The 14,968-nt window shown below is 35.4% G+C and overlaps 1 protein-coding gene across 2 annotated transcripts in view; it reads left to right on the top strand.

Moving 5' to 3' along the window:
* LOC124154321 (scavenger receptor class B member 1-like) overlaps window positions 1-14,968 on the top strand; it is a 218,573-nt gene that overhangs the window by 194,084 nt on the left and 9,521 nt on the right. For both annotated transcript variants that reach the window (XM_046527983.1, XM_046527982.1), the window contains exons 4-7: window positions 3,249-3,340; window positions 7,791-7,951; window positions 8,925-9,066; window positions 9,577-9,777. In XM_046527983.1, coding sequence (XP_046383939.1) covers window positions 3,249-3,340; window positions 7,791-7,951; window positions 8,925-9,066; window positions 9,577-9,777 — 596 coding nt within the window. The remainder of the gene's footprint in view (window positions 1-3,248; window positions 3,341-7,790; window positions 7,952-8,924; window positions 9,067-9,576; window positions 9,778-14,968) is intronic.

The raw sequence follows: 14,968 nt of genomic DNA on the forward strand, positions 1-14,968 counted from the left end.
AGTGTTGCGTCCCTATACGTTCAACCAAAATATTTTTTTTTAATCTTTTAGTCTTTGTGTCCCTATTATTTTATTTGACGATAACTCGATGGAAATTTTTCCTTTTAATCTAAATCGATTTCCTAAATCTATTTCCTTAATCTAAATTTATAAATTATGACATGATGGCATAATTTTGATTTTCAACCTTTATTTCGACAATTATCCTCTACTGTTAAAGTTTTTCGCGATTTCTAAAATGTAATTTTACGAATTCTACAGTTCGCTTGATAGTTTCAAAGTTAATCATTATCTCCAAAGTCAACCAGTAATTTTTAAATATGTTCTTTTTTTTAATCTGATAGCCATTTTCCACTGTATCCTTAAACTAACTGTTAACTAAATATTTTTCATCTGGAATACTTTTCCAGCTGTATTTATTAGTTCCTGAGACCTGCTTGATTTTAAAATCTGGTCAGTGCAAAGTAGACTTGAGTGGGCATTTTGCATAGCCCAATTAGTGTATAATTGCTTCTGCAATGCTTACAATATTTCGTAGTGCTTGAGTAACAGATAAATTTAGCGCCTGACTTAATACATAAGGTATTTATCATTCCCGATATGCTTAGTCATGCAATGGGGTAATGTAAAAACTTTAATATCACGCGTAAATCAATGGTGAAAAAGAAATACAGCATCAGCAACCCGTTAATAATGGATATATGTTAAACTAATTAGTATTACCTCATACAATTCAGCTTTAATGATTCTCTGTATAAAAGGTATATCACGCAAGTAATTAAAAAACCTGATTCATTTTCATAGATAAGATAGACCACTGCAAATCCCTCCAACCTTTAGTCATCATCATTAGATGTTTTATAGCAGGAAGTAAACTTTGTTGTGATTCCTCGATCTTGCCTTACATAACACCGTAATACACCGCTATCATCTCGGCTTAGGATTGAAGTTGGTCTAAAGGGAATCCTGTTTTATATCACGTAGGCCATTTTGACTTCTGGGATGCGTTTACTATCTCGTTACACTCCCGTTATGGAGTCACCAGATGAGTTGATACGTCTCTCCTGTCCCTCGTTAGACGACGTTTTCCTTGCGTGGCATTTTTATTTGATGTATGTGAGTCATATATGAGGAGGTAATGATCACCATATCGCGAACGAGAGAGTCACTATGATGTTTTTGTTATGATATTTTAGTTAGAATTTACTCACGATTGATGAGATCTTAGTGGTGATTTTCTTTAATTATTTTACATTAACTTCACATGTGTAGAGGAAATTCTCACGCTTTTAATTTATTTGTAGAATCATTATTATATAAGAATTTGATGCGCTCAATTCTTTGAATATGTATACTTTAACTTAAAGCAATTTAATATGTGAAAAATAATTGAAGGTTTATTTCTTTGGTAACACATTAAATTCTTGAAATGTGAAATGCTTGAAATGTCAAGTACCTCTTTGAAATAATTAGCTTTGTATATGATAAAATAAATTTTAAATTCTTGCTGCAATAGTATCCTAATATTTTATGATATTTTGGTAAAATAGGTAAATATTTCAAAAGATATTCCCAAATTTCAAATTTGTTAATATACTAAACAATTTTTTTAAGCTCTCAGACTTAAAAACCCCGACCTGTTTCCTCCTTGGAAGAGGATATTTATCTCTTTCATCACCAATATCGATGAACAACCGCTAACGAATGTTGACCCATATAATGAAGAGGTTAATAAGCTCTAAATTTCAACTTGCCTTACACCCTGCTTATCAGCCATCATGCACGTGCCTGTAGATTCGACTGTGACACTCTTTTTATAAGTTAAAAATACCATATGTTATTTTACTTAAAACTCGTCAGAAAATTAAGTAGAAATTCTTTTATGACTCTACATAATCTAAATTCCAAATTGGTTTAGACCCTGCTTATCAACCATCATGCACGTGCGGGTAGATTCGATTGTGACATCCTTTTTCTAAGTTGAAAATGCCTTTATTTATCAACTATCCACTTTCGCTTACAATCTTAAAAAATATGTTATTTTACTTAAAACTTGTCAGAAAATTACGACTCTACATCGGTAGTTGTGAATATTCTCAAATCATTTGACCCATTTGGAAGGGCAGTTACGCGTTTTCCTCGGGGCCCAGCAGAATTGGAGGGCTTTTATTTTTCCCGTACTAAAGTCATCACTAATCACTAATAGTTAACAACTATAATGTATTTAAAGCCAGAAGAATTAGAGGGCTTTAATTTTTTCCGTTATAACTTCATCGCAGATCACTAATAATTAATAATAATAATTTATTGAATTTTTATATGAAGATTTTCACAGCTTCTTTTGTCAATGCTGGTGGTTGCTTTCGGGAAATGCTGCGTAGGAGGAAAAACGCTCCCTGCGTAGGAGGAGTGAAACGTCGATCAGATAATGTTACCAACGCAGCATTTCCCGAAAGCAACCACCAACATTTAATAATTTATTTGCTCCTACATTTTGGTTTAAAGCTGGATACAAGATAGCAAAGAAAAGGAGCTTTAGATGGTCTTCGAGGTCATAGGACCAGGATTGAGCCACCATCAAGTAACAAAAATGTATGCCAATAAAAGAAAATAATAATGCAGTAAATAATGCATGAGTGTTTTAAAGATACAACATCAAAGTAAATGTTCAATTATTTCTTGTGAGAAAAGCCAGTCTTTGGCGAGTCTTAACATTTTATTTGGTGATTTATTTTTTTTATTTGAGCGGGCAGTAAATGAAATAACTTTGGCCCCATGTAAAGAAAACAACGTTTTTAAAATGTTAACCTTGGTCCGTTTGTTACTACACATGACTCACTCAATTTAATTATAAAATAATTTGAATGAATTGAATGTTCTTTTTTATTCGGACGATATTTTACTTTAGATTACAGATTTAATTGCTTTTGAAATTAACTAATTTTGGCGTGATTTGTGAAACGATTAGATATTTATGGTGAAACAAAAACACAGTACTGTTTCACAAACTTTTATATGTTTTTTTACGTCTAATCATAATACGCTATCTAACGCTAATGATGCTAATGACGCTATCGCCGTCGAAACTAGTCTACAGCAAATAAAATTTTGTGGAAAACTTCTTGGTTTTTGTTTCACCATTAATTGCTTATCATTTCCGGATTATAGTTTATTTTCTAAATATACAATATATTTTTATGAGATTTTATTGAGTCATTATTCTTATTGTTATTTTTTTAATCTACTAGGTATTGTCTTCCTTGCCATATCCGGGGTCATCAGCCTTGTCGTAGGAGTTTTGTCCATCATATGGACGCCGTTCGACTTGTTCATGAATGAGGTACGTATCCATTTTTAAGGCTGCAGTCTATTATTTCATGAAAATATATTTTGTACTTACTTGGTTCGTTCTAACCAAATCAGTTCACCTAAATTTCTTTAAAACTGAAAAACTTGCATGTCACACCAGGCTTTAGCTGAAACTCATCTCACACCAGTATCATATAACTCAAAAATAAATTTAGCAATGATTAAAGAAAGTTTTAAGTTGAAAACCTCCTAATCCCCAAATTCAATTCAAATCTTTATGTAATTCACTCACTAATTCCATTAGCTTTCATTAGCATTCCAAGAAGTTTGCTTGGAGGGAGGAGGAATTCTGGCGATCGATTTAAAACAATATGGGTTTCAAGAATGACGGAATTTTTCGTTAAATTCGCTAATCGGTCCGGTTTTTCGAATACAGTAAAATTAATTTTAAATGTGGCCAAATAGAGATATCATTTCTCGTTGCTACGAATGAAATGCTCGTTATTTTTCATATTTTTATTTCTCAATTTTATAACTAAAAGAATAAATTATAAAAAAAATCATAGCGTTAAAATGTTTGAACTCTAACAAAATTCACTAACAATTGGTTAACTATGTGGTATTCCATTATTTCCTGGATATAGACAGTTACTTATACCACTTATTTTATAAGAGCGCGACCCGGGTTTCAATGAGTAATCATCATCATCAGGCGCTAATTATAATTAAATTAGCGCCTGATGATGATGATTACTCATTGAAACCCGGGTCGCGCTCTTATAAAATAAGTGGTATAAGTAACTGTCTATATCCAGGAAGAAATGTTTGAACTCTGGTCACTGGAATGTTCAAGCTCACTATTCTTTCAACTTAGCCTAAGTTTTCATTAGCCTGAAATGTCTCTGTTCCTTTACTCCCTCTCGTACAACTCATTTATCAGGAAACGAATTTAAAAAATTAAATTTGATGCAAGGTTTATCAAAATGGATTTATTGAATGGTTTATCATTCTGGTCCCTAGGAGCTTCATACTCTTTTTTCAATTTCAAAAGCCTAAAAATATTCCCACGTGATTTTTCTCCCTCACTTATGAAATCTAATTTCGATATTGGTGAATTCTCAGAAAATTAAGTACAAATTCCTTTAAAACTCGAATCCGGCTGTTTTGAATATTCTAAAATTATTTTGACCCAATCGGAAGTGCAGTTATACGTTTTCTTTAGGTCCTAACAGAATTGGAGGGTTTTTATTTCTCCCGCAACTAATTGATTGTTGATGATTAATAATTATACAATGATTTGAATGAACTAAATGTTTTTGCGCGCACCGCGCGAGAGTGCGAATTGCGTTTTGCGCGCACTTAGCAAAATTTCAACTTTCGCCGATTTTTTTAATACTTACATGGGCCATTAATTATGCCATTGTACTCATTATTTTGTAGCGAATCCCATTTTTAACGTTTTAGCGTTTACATGCTGTAATGCTCTTTAAATTGATTCCGCGCCGTAAGATAATGCATATTCAGCATACGATGGAATTCGTTTTACGATTGGCTGACCGGAATGAATTGATATCGTAAACTGAGGGTCTAATTTACATATTTCCTCGTAAACAAAATGCTGCGTTAGCTATCAAAAAGAATCCTAATCCTAATTTTCATCTGACGTTACTTAAAGAGTGTCAATCATCAAAGGCCTCCGAAGAGCTAAAAAGAAAGCAACGCCTAGGATTGAATTTTCACCACTTCCAGATTGGTAGAGTCGTAAAACTGCCACGCCTGGATTAAGGACACCTTTTTTATCTGCAGTCGCCATTTCTGACCCATCCTTCCTGTGACCTTACAAGATCCATATGGATAGTTGAATTAATTTATGTCCCGTTGACATTTCTCCTTTGTCCCTATTACTTGCGAAACTTTGGGCTTGGAAGCGTCGCTGTATATGTGGCACAGCTGGGAGAACGCATTGGTGAAGGAGGTGCCTAGTGAACGAAAGAAAACGGTCACTGTGAATCAATAGATTCTCAGCTTGATGCATTGTTAGTCGATTGTTTTGAAAGGTGACCATTTACTGTGTCTGTTGATGAAATGGAATTCTCGTTTTTCAAACCGAGTGATATCGTTGTAATGCAATAACGCAGCGATGATGCAACCTATCATCCTGACCGAAGACGGAGGTGGACCACATCAGGGTCACCAATTTGGGTAATCGCAAAATAAATACCCAAATATGAACCCTCTAAGCCTGGTTACACGATACATAAACACGTACAAGTTAGTGTCTAAATGTATGAACACATGAACGAACACGAAAATGCACCATGTTGCCACCCAAATTGTGCGAACGCATAGACAGAAAATAGAATCTGTTCTAATTTGGTTCATGCATTCGTACACATTCGTACGTTACGATCCACAAAAATCATTCACGCAAACGTACATTAACTTGTACGTGTTAATTTGCCGTGTAACCAGGCCTTCAGACCTGGTGGGAAACTCAAAAACTCTTCCTGCTATTGTGAGACAATGGATTAATGAGAAAGACGTTTCTTCGCTTTAACTCATCTTTCTCTTCCATCCACGGAAGTCTTTTTCTGGATTTCGGCTTCGGGTCTACGTTAACCAGTGCTTGATTTCGGCCGGGGCGCGCAGGATCAGTGTGGAAAGTGGACACTATAATTCGGCGCTGCGCCGGCAGTTTCAAAATGTCATATTTTTATATTTGATAGAACATGATTACTCCGTGTAACCTTTGTTACAAGTTTTTAAAAAAATCGGAAGTTTTAGCGGGAATTGGATGGGGGGGGGACTACATTTGAAAATCTTGTGTGGATTAAATGTGTGGGTATGCGTTCCCGTACCTATTTTTTTTAATAAAGCACTGGAGTTAAATGTGTGGGTATGTGTTCCCGTAACTATTTTTTTAATTAAGCACTAGTGTTAAAGAACCCATTCCAATTGGTTTCCAAAACCAGTAAGCATGAGTCGCGTGTGTCTTTAAAAATTATCATGGGCCCCATTCGACCCTCCATTGAGTTTTCCCGCCGAAAGCGCCCGCACTTTGTCGCGGACATCTTTTTTTGCCATTTTTCCGAAATCGCCGACGGTGTAAGCGGTTACGTTGGGTGAAAGACGAGGGTAAAGTGTAAAAGACCCTAAAGGAACAGAAATATTGTTCTGTGGAGTCAGGAAAAGTTTGTGAGCTTCTGCCCCACCTGAAATTTTGGCCCCAGTTGCGACTACCCGCCGCACATCTCGTTATGGAGAAAACTAGCCCGGGGGCCCTGACTTTCTCTCAGCTATTTAAAGTTGTGGATTGAGATCAGAATCCCCTATCCGGAGTTTTTTTTTATCGTATTACATCAACTGTTACCACCAGTGACTTAAAGTTTAAAATATTTTTTGAAAAATAAGGTGGATTTCAGAAGCAAACGCATACAACCAAACCATATTAACTCGGCCGTTTTGGTAAAAAAAAACGATGGCTTTAAGTTTCCATCTTGAGCGAACGAAATTTATAGCTAATTTAATTAAATTTATGATTTCCCATTTTGCAGGAAATGACAAAAAATGATCACTAAAGCGATAACTCTCATACTACCCTAGTGCCCCCTTGAACATTTTAAGCAACCAATGAACTGAGATTGACCAATGTAAACTATATGAGTCCTTGTTTTGCCAGTTAGTCATCGGAAAAAATTGCAGTGCCAAGCAAAATTTTTCAATTTCACAGGCAGGTTGTTTTCTCAAATCAAATCATATCACAGTTTTTGCCACAAAATTTTGACTGCTCACAACGAAACAATTGTTTCTTTTTCCGATCAAATTATTTTTATATTTTGGAAAATATAATTCAGTTATGATGACTGCTGAAAATAATACTTTAAATTGCCTATATTGTGCATAACCTAGTAACATGAAGTTTCAGAAGCGTAACTAGGAATATGCTTTGGGGGGATGGAGGGGCACAGGAGGGGTAACCACCAGGCAACAAGGATTCCGGGAAATGTTTTTGAAAAATGGCCCCTAGAAATACATTTTACATCATTTTTTTACTTAAAATTTAACTTTAAGCGGATTCAGTAAATATTTGTCAAAACGGGAAAATGGTTTTAAATATTTTTTCTTTGTCAGAGGCTTTGGGGGGGTTCCATCCCCTCATCCCCCCCATTGTTACGCCACTGTGAAGTTCAATAAATTGCCATCAGAATAAAGAAACTTGATGGCATAGTGGTCTGCATTGCAACTCGGGTCTGAGGAGGGAATGAAAGAGAACTGAAGGTCTGTGTGAAGGAATTTATTATCACAGTAATTTCTTCCCATGGCAGTTTTTTTAGTTCATAGATTACTTTATATTCTGTAGCATTTGCCCTAGTTGTCATCATTAATGATGATGATGTAAATGATGAATAAATGATAGATATCACCAAAGTATAACCAAATGAGGGATTGATTGAGATGAAATACTTATTCTATGTTGACAGAGACTGAAAATGGTTAGAGGGCTTCCAGCGTACGAGTGGTGGAGGAATCCCCCAGATGAGGTCCTGCTGAGGGTGTACGTATTCAATATCACTAACGGGCCAGCATTTCTTGAAGGGAAGGAAAAATTAAGAGTAGAAGAAGTTGGACCATTTATCTTCAGGTGAGCAGAGGTATGATACTTCTACCAAATATCAATCACTCCTTCCTATTCTAAAAATAAAAGGCTTCAATTTTTTCATGCTAAGTTTGGAGTGTAAAACTAGAGTCTTTCTTGATGTGTCCAGATCATGTCCATCCTGCCATCAATACCTCAAATCGCTTAAATCCTTAGTATTTTTGGGATATGATATGTTGATCCCAATGTTTCCAGGTTGATGCTGGTCACTTTGTAAAGATAAATGGCTGGGAGAGGTTAATTCACACATTTATTTATCTAAAGTGATTCTTAATCTCCTCTCCTATACTGAATCTCCTCGTATATCCTAGAGTAGAAATGAAATAAGTATTTGCATGTCAGATAAATGTTTCATTATGTTGTGCTTGATGGTAAAACTCATATTGAGATAACATAGCCAGCATGGGTGATCATGTCCATAAAACATCCCTCATTGTATGTGTGTTAATGGTTGAAACAATCAAATTGAAGTTTCCACATAGTAAGTTCTGCATATTCATTTGCAACTTTGGACCTTGGTTCTTTGCTTTCTTCTTGGTCCTTGTCACCACAAAAGTTGGGTCTAGCCTTTTTTTTAACTGTATCACTCGTATGGTGAAAAGTAAAACCTGATTTTTTGTAAATATTTTCCAGAAGGCTATTAAAAAAATTATTATGTATCATTTGTTAGTATGGGATTCATCGTAATGCCCAATAATGCTATACATATTTTGTGTATCATAATTACAGTATGTATATCACAAATATATTATCTAACTTCATTTTGTAGTCAAAATACTTTTATATTAATCACATGAGTGAAAATTAATGGTGTCCTAAAGTGCAACATTCAATTAGGCCATCATTAGTGAACCTCTATTTCATGAGAGAAATATATTTCTTTCGTTGTTACTTGAGCATCAATGTATTCTTTACCTTGCCTGCTATTCTATGTGAAATATTGTATTATCATTTTCAGAGAGAAACTGAGGCACACCAACATCACATTCAATGATAATGGCACGTTGACTTATGTTGCTCATCGCACTGCCCACTTCCTTCCTGAGATGAACACACTAAGCTTAAATGCTAGTCTTGTCCTTCCTAACCTGCCCTTGCTGGTGAGAATTATTTGCTAGAAACCAAAGTATTTACTCTGCATTGGTTTTCCCAATCCTCCTGCTTTTTTCATTTTGGTGAAACTTTTATCACTTTTTAGAAGGGAAAGATATTACCGTGAGCATTTAATTGATGCCATCACTGAAATTTCACAAATGTTAATTATGTACCCACACTATCATTCAGTCATAATTGGTTTAAAATCCTCAAAATATATTTCTTAATGTGGATTTTGTATATTTGAAATCACTCATTTAGCATTTATTATTAATCATTCAAGTCCACATGCAATAAAACTCTAAGAATTTTTTATCATGTAACTGGCACTCATTTATTAATTTTTATTCATTCATTTGCCATTTTTTTGTCATCATGTGCTAGCACTTTGAATACGGTATAATAATAATTGGAGGATTTTTTTTATAGATGATGGCACCTCAGGGCTTACATAAAAAGTAATATTTTGTCCATCAGCTATTCATGTGAAATAATAATTTTCCATTTTTTTTAAGGGTATGGCCTCATATTTGCATGATGCAGCATTTCTTACGAAAGTGAGTTTCAACTTCTTTTTGAGAAGATTCAATGCTCAGCCATTGGTCAAAATGACAGTGAATGATTATTTTTGGAATTATTCAGACCCAATGCTGAAAACTGCAAAGCAGCTCTTGCCCTTCCTTGTCCCTGTGGACAACATGGGAATTTTACACACGGCAAGTATAAGAATTTTTTTAATAATATTATGATTCATTTTAGTAACCAAAGCAAGTACATAGTTATCTTTTGAATTAAATGGTCTCTCAGTAAATTGGTAAACATTTGATTCCTAGAAATTTAATATAATAATAATAATAAACGTCTTTATTGGGCGAGATTGGGACTAGAGAGTCCCATCTTCCATCTAACCCCTCGTCAAACATGAAATATATGCAGTTAACACTAGGAGGACGGGAGTTTCGCGCTACCTAGAAGGACGGCTAGGGGTCATTTGACCCCAAAAATGTATTTTGGAATAAAACGCCTAATTTTTAACCAATATTCAGTTTAATCGTATTAATTGTTGAATCGGTTCATTAAAAACACTATTTAAAATTATTAAATATTATTTCCATCGTCAAAAGTTAATAACAATTATTTTAAAGAATCATAAATTAAACCGTACGTAGTAGTCCATTGCAAATCAAATAATAAGAATACATACACTCAATACAAAAGTTGTGTTGCATGTTTAAACAATAGGGGTACTGGATTTATAATTTTGCATAAAAAATTTTAAAACTTATTACTTTGTTGTAAATCTCACACAGACAGTATTTTTTCAGAGCTGTTTCCAAAAAATATTTTTTTGCGCTGAGTGCGTACATTGGACGATTTATTCATCTACATCTTAATCTACACATTAATCCGCAAGCCGCTTAAAAGCGTGTGGCAGGGGGTGTTAGGACACCAGGCATTTGCACATGAAAAGGAATTTGGAAAATGGAAAGGAAATTGGTGCAATGATTCAATTTGATGGTGTTTGGCACCTGTTTCTTTTTTGTACCCGTGGAGATATGGCTGTTGGATTTGGAGACGTGTAAATAAATTGATACATGCTATCCATCATATCTACTCCCGCTTTGTTTTTATTATGAAATAGGATGGTCTCTGGTATTCTTTTATTCGTTTCGGAAATAGTGTCGTCTGAGATCATGCTGCTGAGTGAAAGAACATTATTGTTCTAGTTTCCCTGATTTTACGTAAGAGTATGGCCTAATGTACTTTTGAACACTCGCGTTGAACGGATTACATGGCTATTTTAGGGGTCATGGATATTTGTGCGTCACGCCTGTTTTTTTCAGATCGTCCATGCAAGAGAGGTTTTCCATTTTTTTCTAATTTACTGCTATCTTGATGGATGGAAAATAATTGTTACAAGTTACAATTATTCCTGAATTCTTGTATGTTACGGTCACTTTAGTAACTATTTATTTCCCCAACGCTTTATTTGATGGCCAATCATCATCTTAACCACAATATGGAAATTCATTTAGGCTGTATTTTCATTTCACATCTGCATTCACATTACAGAAAGCCCAGTACTTGATTCCAAATTCGTCTGGTTTATTTGGAATTTACCTCATAAAAGAACAGCTGCATTTTGTTGGATAGAGCTGTGCATTTGTTATCACGCCAAAGTCGCCATCGGATTCACTATCTTGGACTTCGTCGCTTCCATCACACGCAGATGTTGATGGATTGGTCAGAATGTCCTTGAACTGATGTTTTTACGATTCACTTCCAGACTGATCTTCAATATTCCCTACACCTATTTGAATCGCGACAATTCTCTTCTCTTGATATATTTCTCGACTTCTTACTTTCTTCCTCAACTCGCTACTGATATGCATACAAAAAATCTACAAACGAAAGCGCATTATGGTAGAATTTTCTCTAGTTGCATTGGAGGTATAGGGAGGTGGAGAGCATTAGAAATTCATACTAAAGGACAAAATTTTCAGAATTAACGCTAATTGCCGTTCGAAAGGCAGGGACTCAACCGCCAACCGTATCATGATTCGTATCTTCCAGGAACTTGCAGTAATGCTTCTTCTCCGACCTACGTGCGGATTCCAAGGGTAGGATTTACAGTAGAATTTTACAGTCCACCCAATTCCTCCGCTCTCTCAAAAAGAGACAGGATTTTTCCCCAGGACGCAGCGTGCAGTCAACCCGCCCCAAACCCCGACGGGGTCAGGCGACACTAATGCTGGACACACGGCAAAGGGGCTAGGTCAAGTGACAGTGCCGTGAGGCCAGAAAAATGAAAGCTATTCGTATACCTGATGAGTCGATATTGAAAATAATGTCTCTATGAGACGGAATCAATCTTGGACGACGGAAAACAATTCTTGGGATACGTGACGATTTTCCGGTGTGGGTAATACAATAATCATTGAACAATAAATAAAACAAAATTAAAATATCATAGATACATGAATTTACGCAAATCAAGGATTGAAAAGGTTTTATTTCCCTTTGCTGCCCAAAAAATATCGAAAGATTGTGCACAACAAGTCTCTATGCCTAGGTTTTTGAATACAGATAGGAGCCCTTAGGACGAAACTGGCATTGAACCGGGTACTTCCAGATTCAAAATGAAGCAAATCATCTACCACACTAGCCTCTTGCTGATTATATGATATACATGGCACTAAAGTGCCCACGGGCAAGAAAATAGCACGAAAACCAGTTGTGGGTCAAATGACCCCTAGCCGTCCTTCTAGGTATAACACGTCATAAAAATTTAAAACAAAACAATATTGTTTAATTTTCACTAATTTATCGAAATATAGACCAAAATGAACAAAGTCAAAAATTTTCAAAATTTAAAAAAATATTTTAATAAGATAAAAATAAATTTGAATTCTGAAAATGGGTCAAATGACCCCTGCCGTCCTTCTAGTGTTAAATACATTGTCAAGTTGCTCATGAAATTACATGCAGAATATGAAGAATAAATAAATCACATATACCTTCAATTAACTTTTAAATACAGTTCAAATTGATAAATTATATATCATGATTTAAATGGGATAATTTCAGGCTCATTTATTTTGTATAAATTGTTTGTAATTTTCTTGGCTGCTGAATATTTAAGCATGGCTTTATTGGTTTTCATTCACTTTTTTCACTATACCTACACCCTGGTTGTACCGTGAAAAATAGATAATAAGATGAACCAAACAGAAAGACACATATGTACCCCAAAATGTTACTGAGTACTCATACAATCTTACACTCATAATTAACTCATAAAGCGGCAACCAGTGGAGAGGGCTGTCCAGTTTTGGCTGACTTGCAGTGGGGCGTTGTTGTGGGCAATAAAAGGCACAATCAACAACAGTTAATAACTTTATAAACCACTCATGTTACAACATAGGGAGTGACTTGTAGTACAAAAATATTAATTTTGTAATGTACACTCATACCAACCTCACCTTGCTTACCAACTTGTGACTAATAGCCGCAAGTAGGTAAGAATGTTGAGATAAGATAGATGCAAAAGTCATCCCCCAATATCCAGAACGGGCTAAGGGATAGATTGCCTTAATAGGGATCGTGGCTCTAACATTGTTATACCAAATTCTGTGGTGCCAACTCCATGAGGCCTGAGGGGGCCCAAGCCCCCTCAAAAATTCGTTATGGGTGTGAGGAGAAAATGTATCAGGATGTGTCAGCCTTGTCGATTTTCCCCGGAGTGTCCAGATATCGAGATTCGAGTTGTCAGGGTTCTAATGTTGATCATATGATTCTTCTAAAATGCTTAAAAATCATAAAACCTACTACTTATAACATTTCCCGGGGTAACATCCCCGGTTTGGGCCCCCCCAATATTTTTTGTAAGGCGGCATCCCTGACCAGATGGCAAACTTTATGGCAGATATCATCCCTATAGTTCACATTAAGTTTGAGAATTCCTTCAAGGAACACATCTGCTAACACCAGTGTTTAAACCTGATGTATATATCCAGATCTCATACCAACTTCACTCTCTTAAATCACTTATACAGTGAAATTAGGGAATCTTGGTTTCATTTTGGTCCAAAGGAATTTTTTTTCTTTAAAATTATATGTACATATGTACTTACTGCTAGATGAAATGTATGTTTTAAAACCTACAAAAGGGAGACTTATTCTCCGGTTGCATATAACAAGGCTGCGAAACTTAGAGGTTAGGTTATGAAATCAAACAGCTATAGCCTATTCTGAGAATAAGAAGTACAATATTTACGTTACTAATGCAAAGCAAAACAATTAGATGATATCATTTGTGACCACATGCTAAAAATCTAGCAGCTGTGTTGTTGTGTATAGATGTCATGTTAGATGCAGTATTTGCAGTGTCAATGAAAAATGTGCCAGGCTTGTCTACTTTCCCCGGAGTGTCCAGGTATCGAGATTCGAGTTTTCAGGGTTCTAATGTTGATCATATGACTCTTCTAAAATGCTTAAAAAACTAAAAACTCGCTACTTAAAAATTTCCTGGAGCAAGATCCCCGGTTTGGGCCCCCCCAATATTTTTTGTAAGTCGGCACCCCTGGTCTTGTATCATCATAGGCTTCTGAGTTTCTGCTGGTGGTTGATTTGAATCATAAAGCCTGTGAGATTTGAGGCTAAAGAGGAGTGAAAACAGAACTTGGCTTGAGGATTTTGCGAGGACCTTAGGAAAAAGTAAGTACAATGTCTGAATATCATTAATTATGATATTAAGTCAAAGTAAAGGACTAAAAAGAAAGGAAACCACTCAACATAGATATCCTCCTCAACTTTCACTGTTACAATTATGTCATTTTGGTGAATTTATTTCTATTTCCAGGCAAAGTTGGGCACTTAATTATGACCTTAGGTGCAGCCTTTGGCATTTGTGAGAAAGATAGCAAATTGTATGCCTGGAAATTTGTAAGCACTGGACACCAAAGGAAAATGCAATGGTTGCCTGATAGTAGGATAAGCATAGTAAAGAGTAATAAATGTGTATCGAGAGCGACTCTATGGATTTTCCATAGAACAGCGGCACTCTTCTTGAAAAATGTTGATGAAAACAGGTTATACAGTTAATGCATCCTGTATCTTTTAAATGCCTGCAGAGAGATTTAATGGGCCTTATAAATATTTTTGGGGAGTCATGATCACGAGGCAACATGGAAATACGTATGTAATGTGCTCACATGTTTTAAATGCATGAATTAATGTCATATACCACATGGAAACTTGGTTCAACTTCAGAGATGAATTCCTCATCTCATTAACATCAACTTCACTGTCAATGGTAGTGATTGGGCTTTAATGTGAGAATCCAAATAAACATATGTGAAATATATACATATATCATATAGAGATACCCAGACGGCACAGAACCCT

The sequence above is a fragment of the Ischnura elegans genome, chromosome 2, assembly GCF_921293095.1.
Source record: "Ischnura elegans chromosome 2, ioIscEleg1.1, whole genome shotgun sequence".
NCBI classification, from domain to species: Eukaryota; Metazoa; Arthropoda; class Insecta; order Odonata; family Coenagrionidae; genus Ischnura; species Ischnura elegans.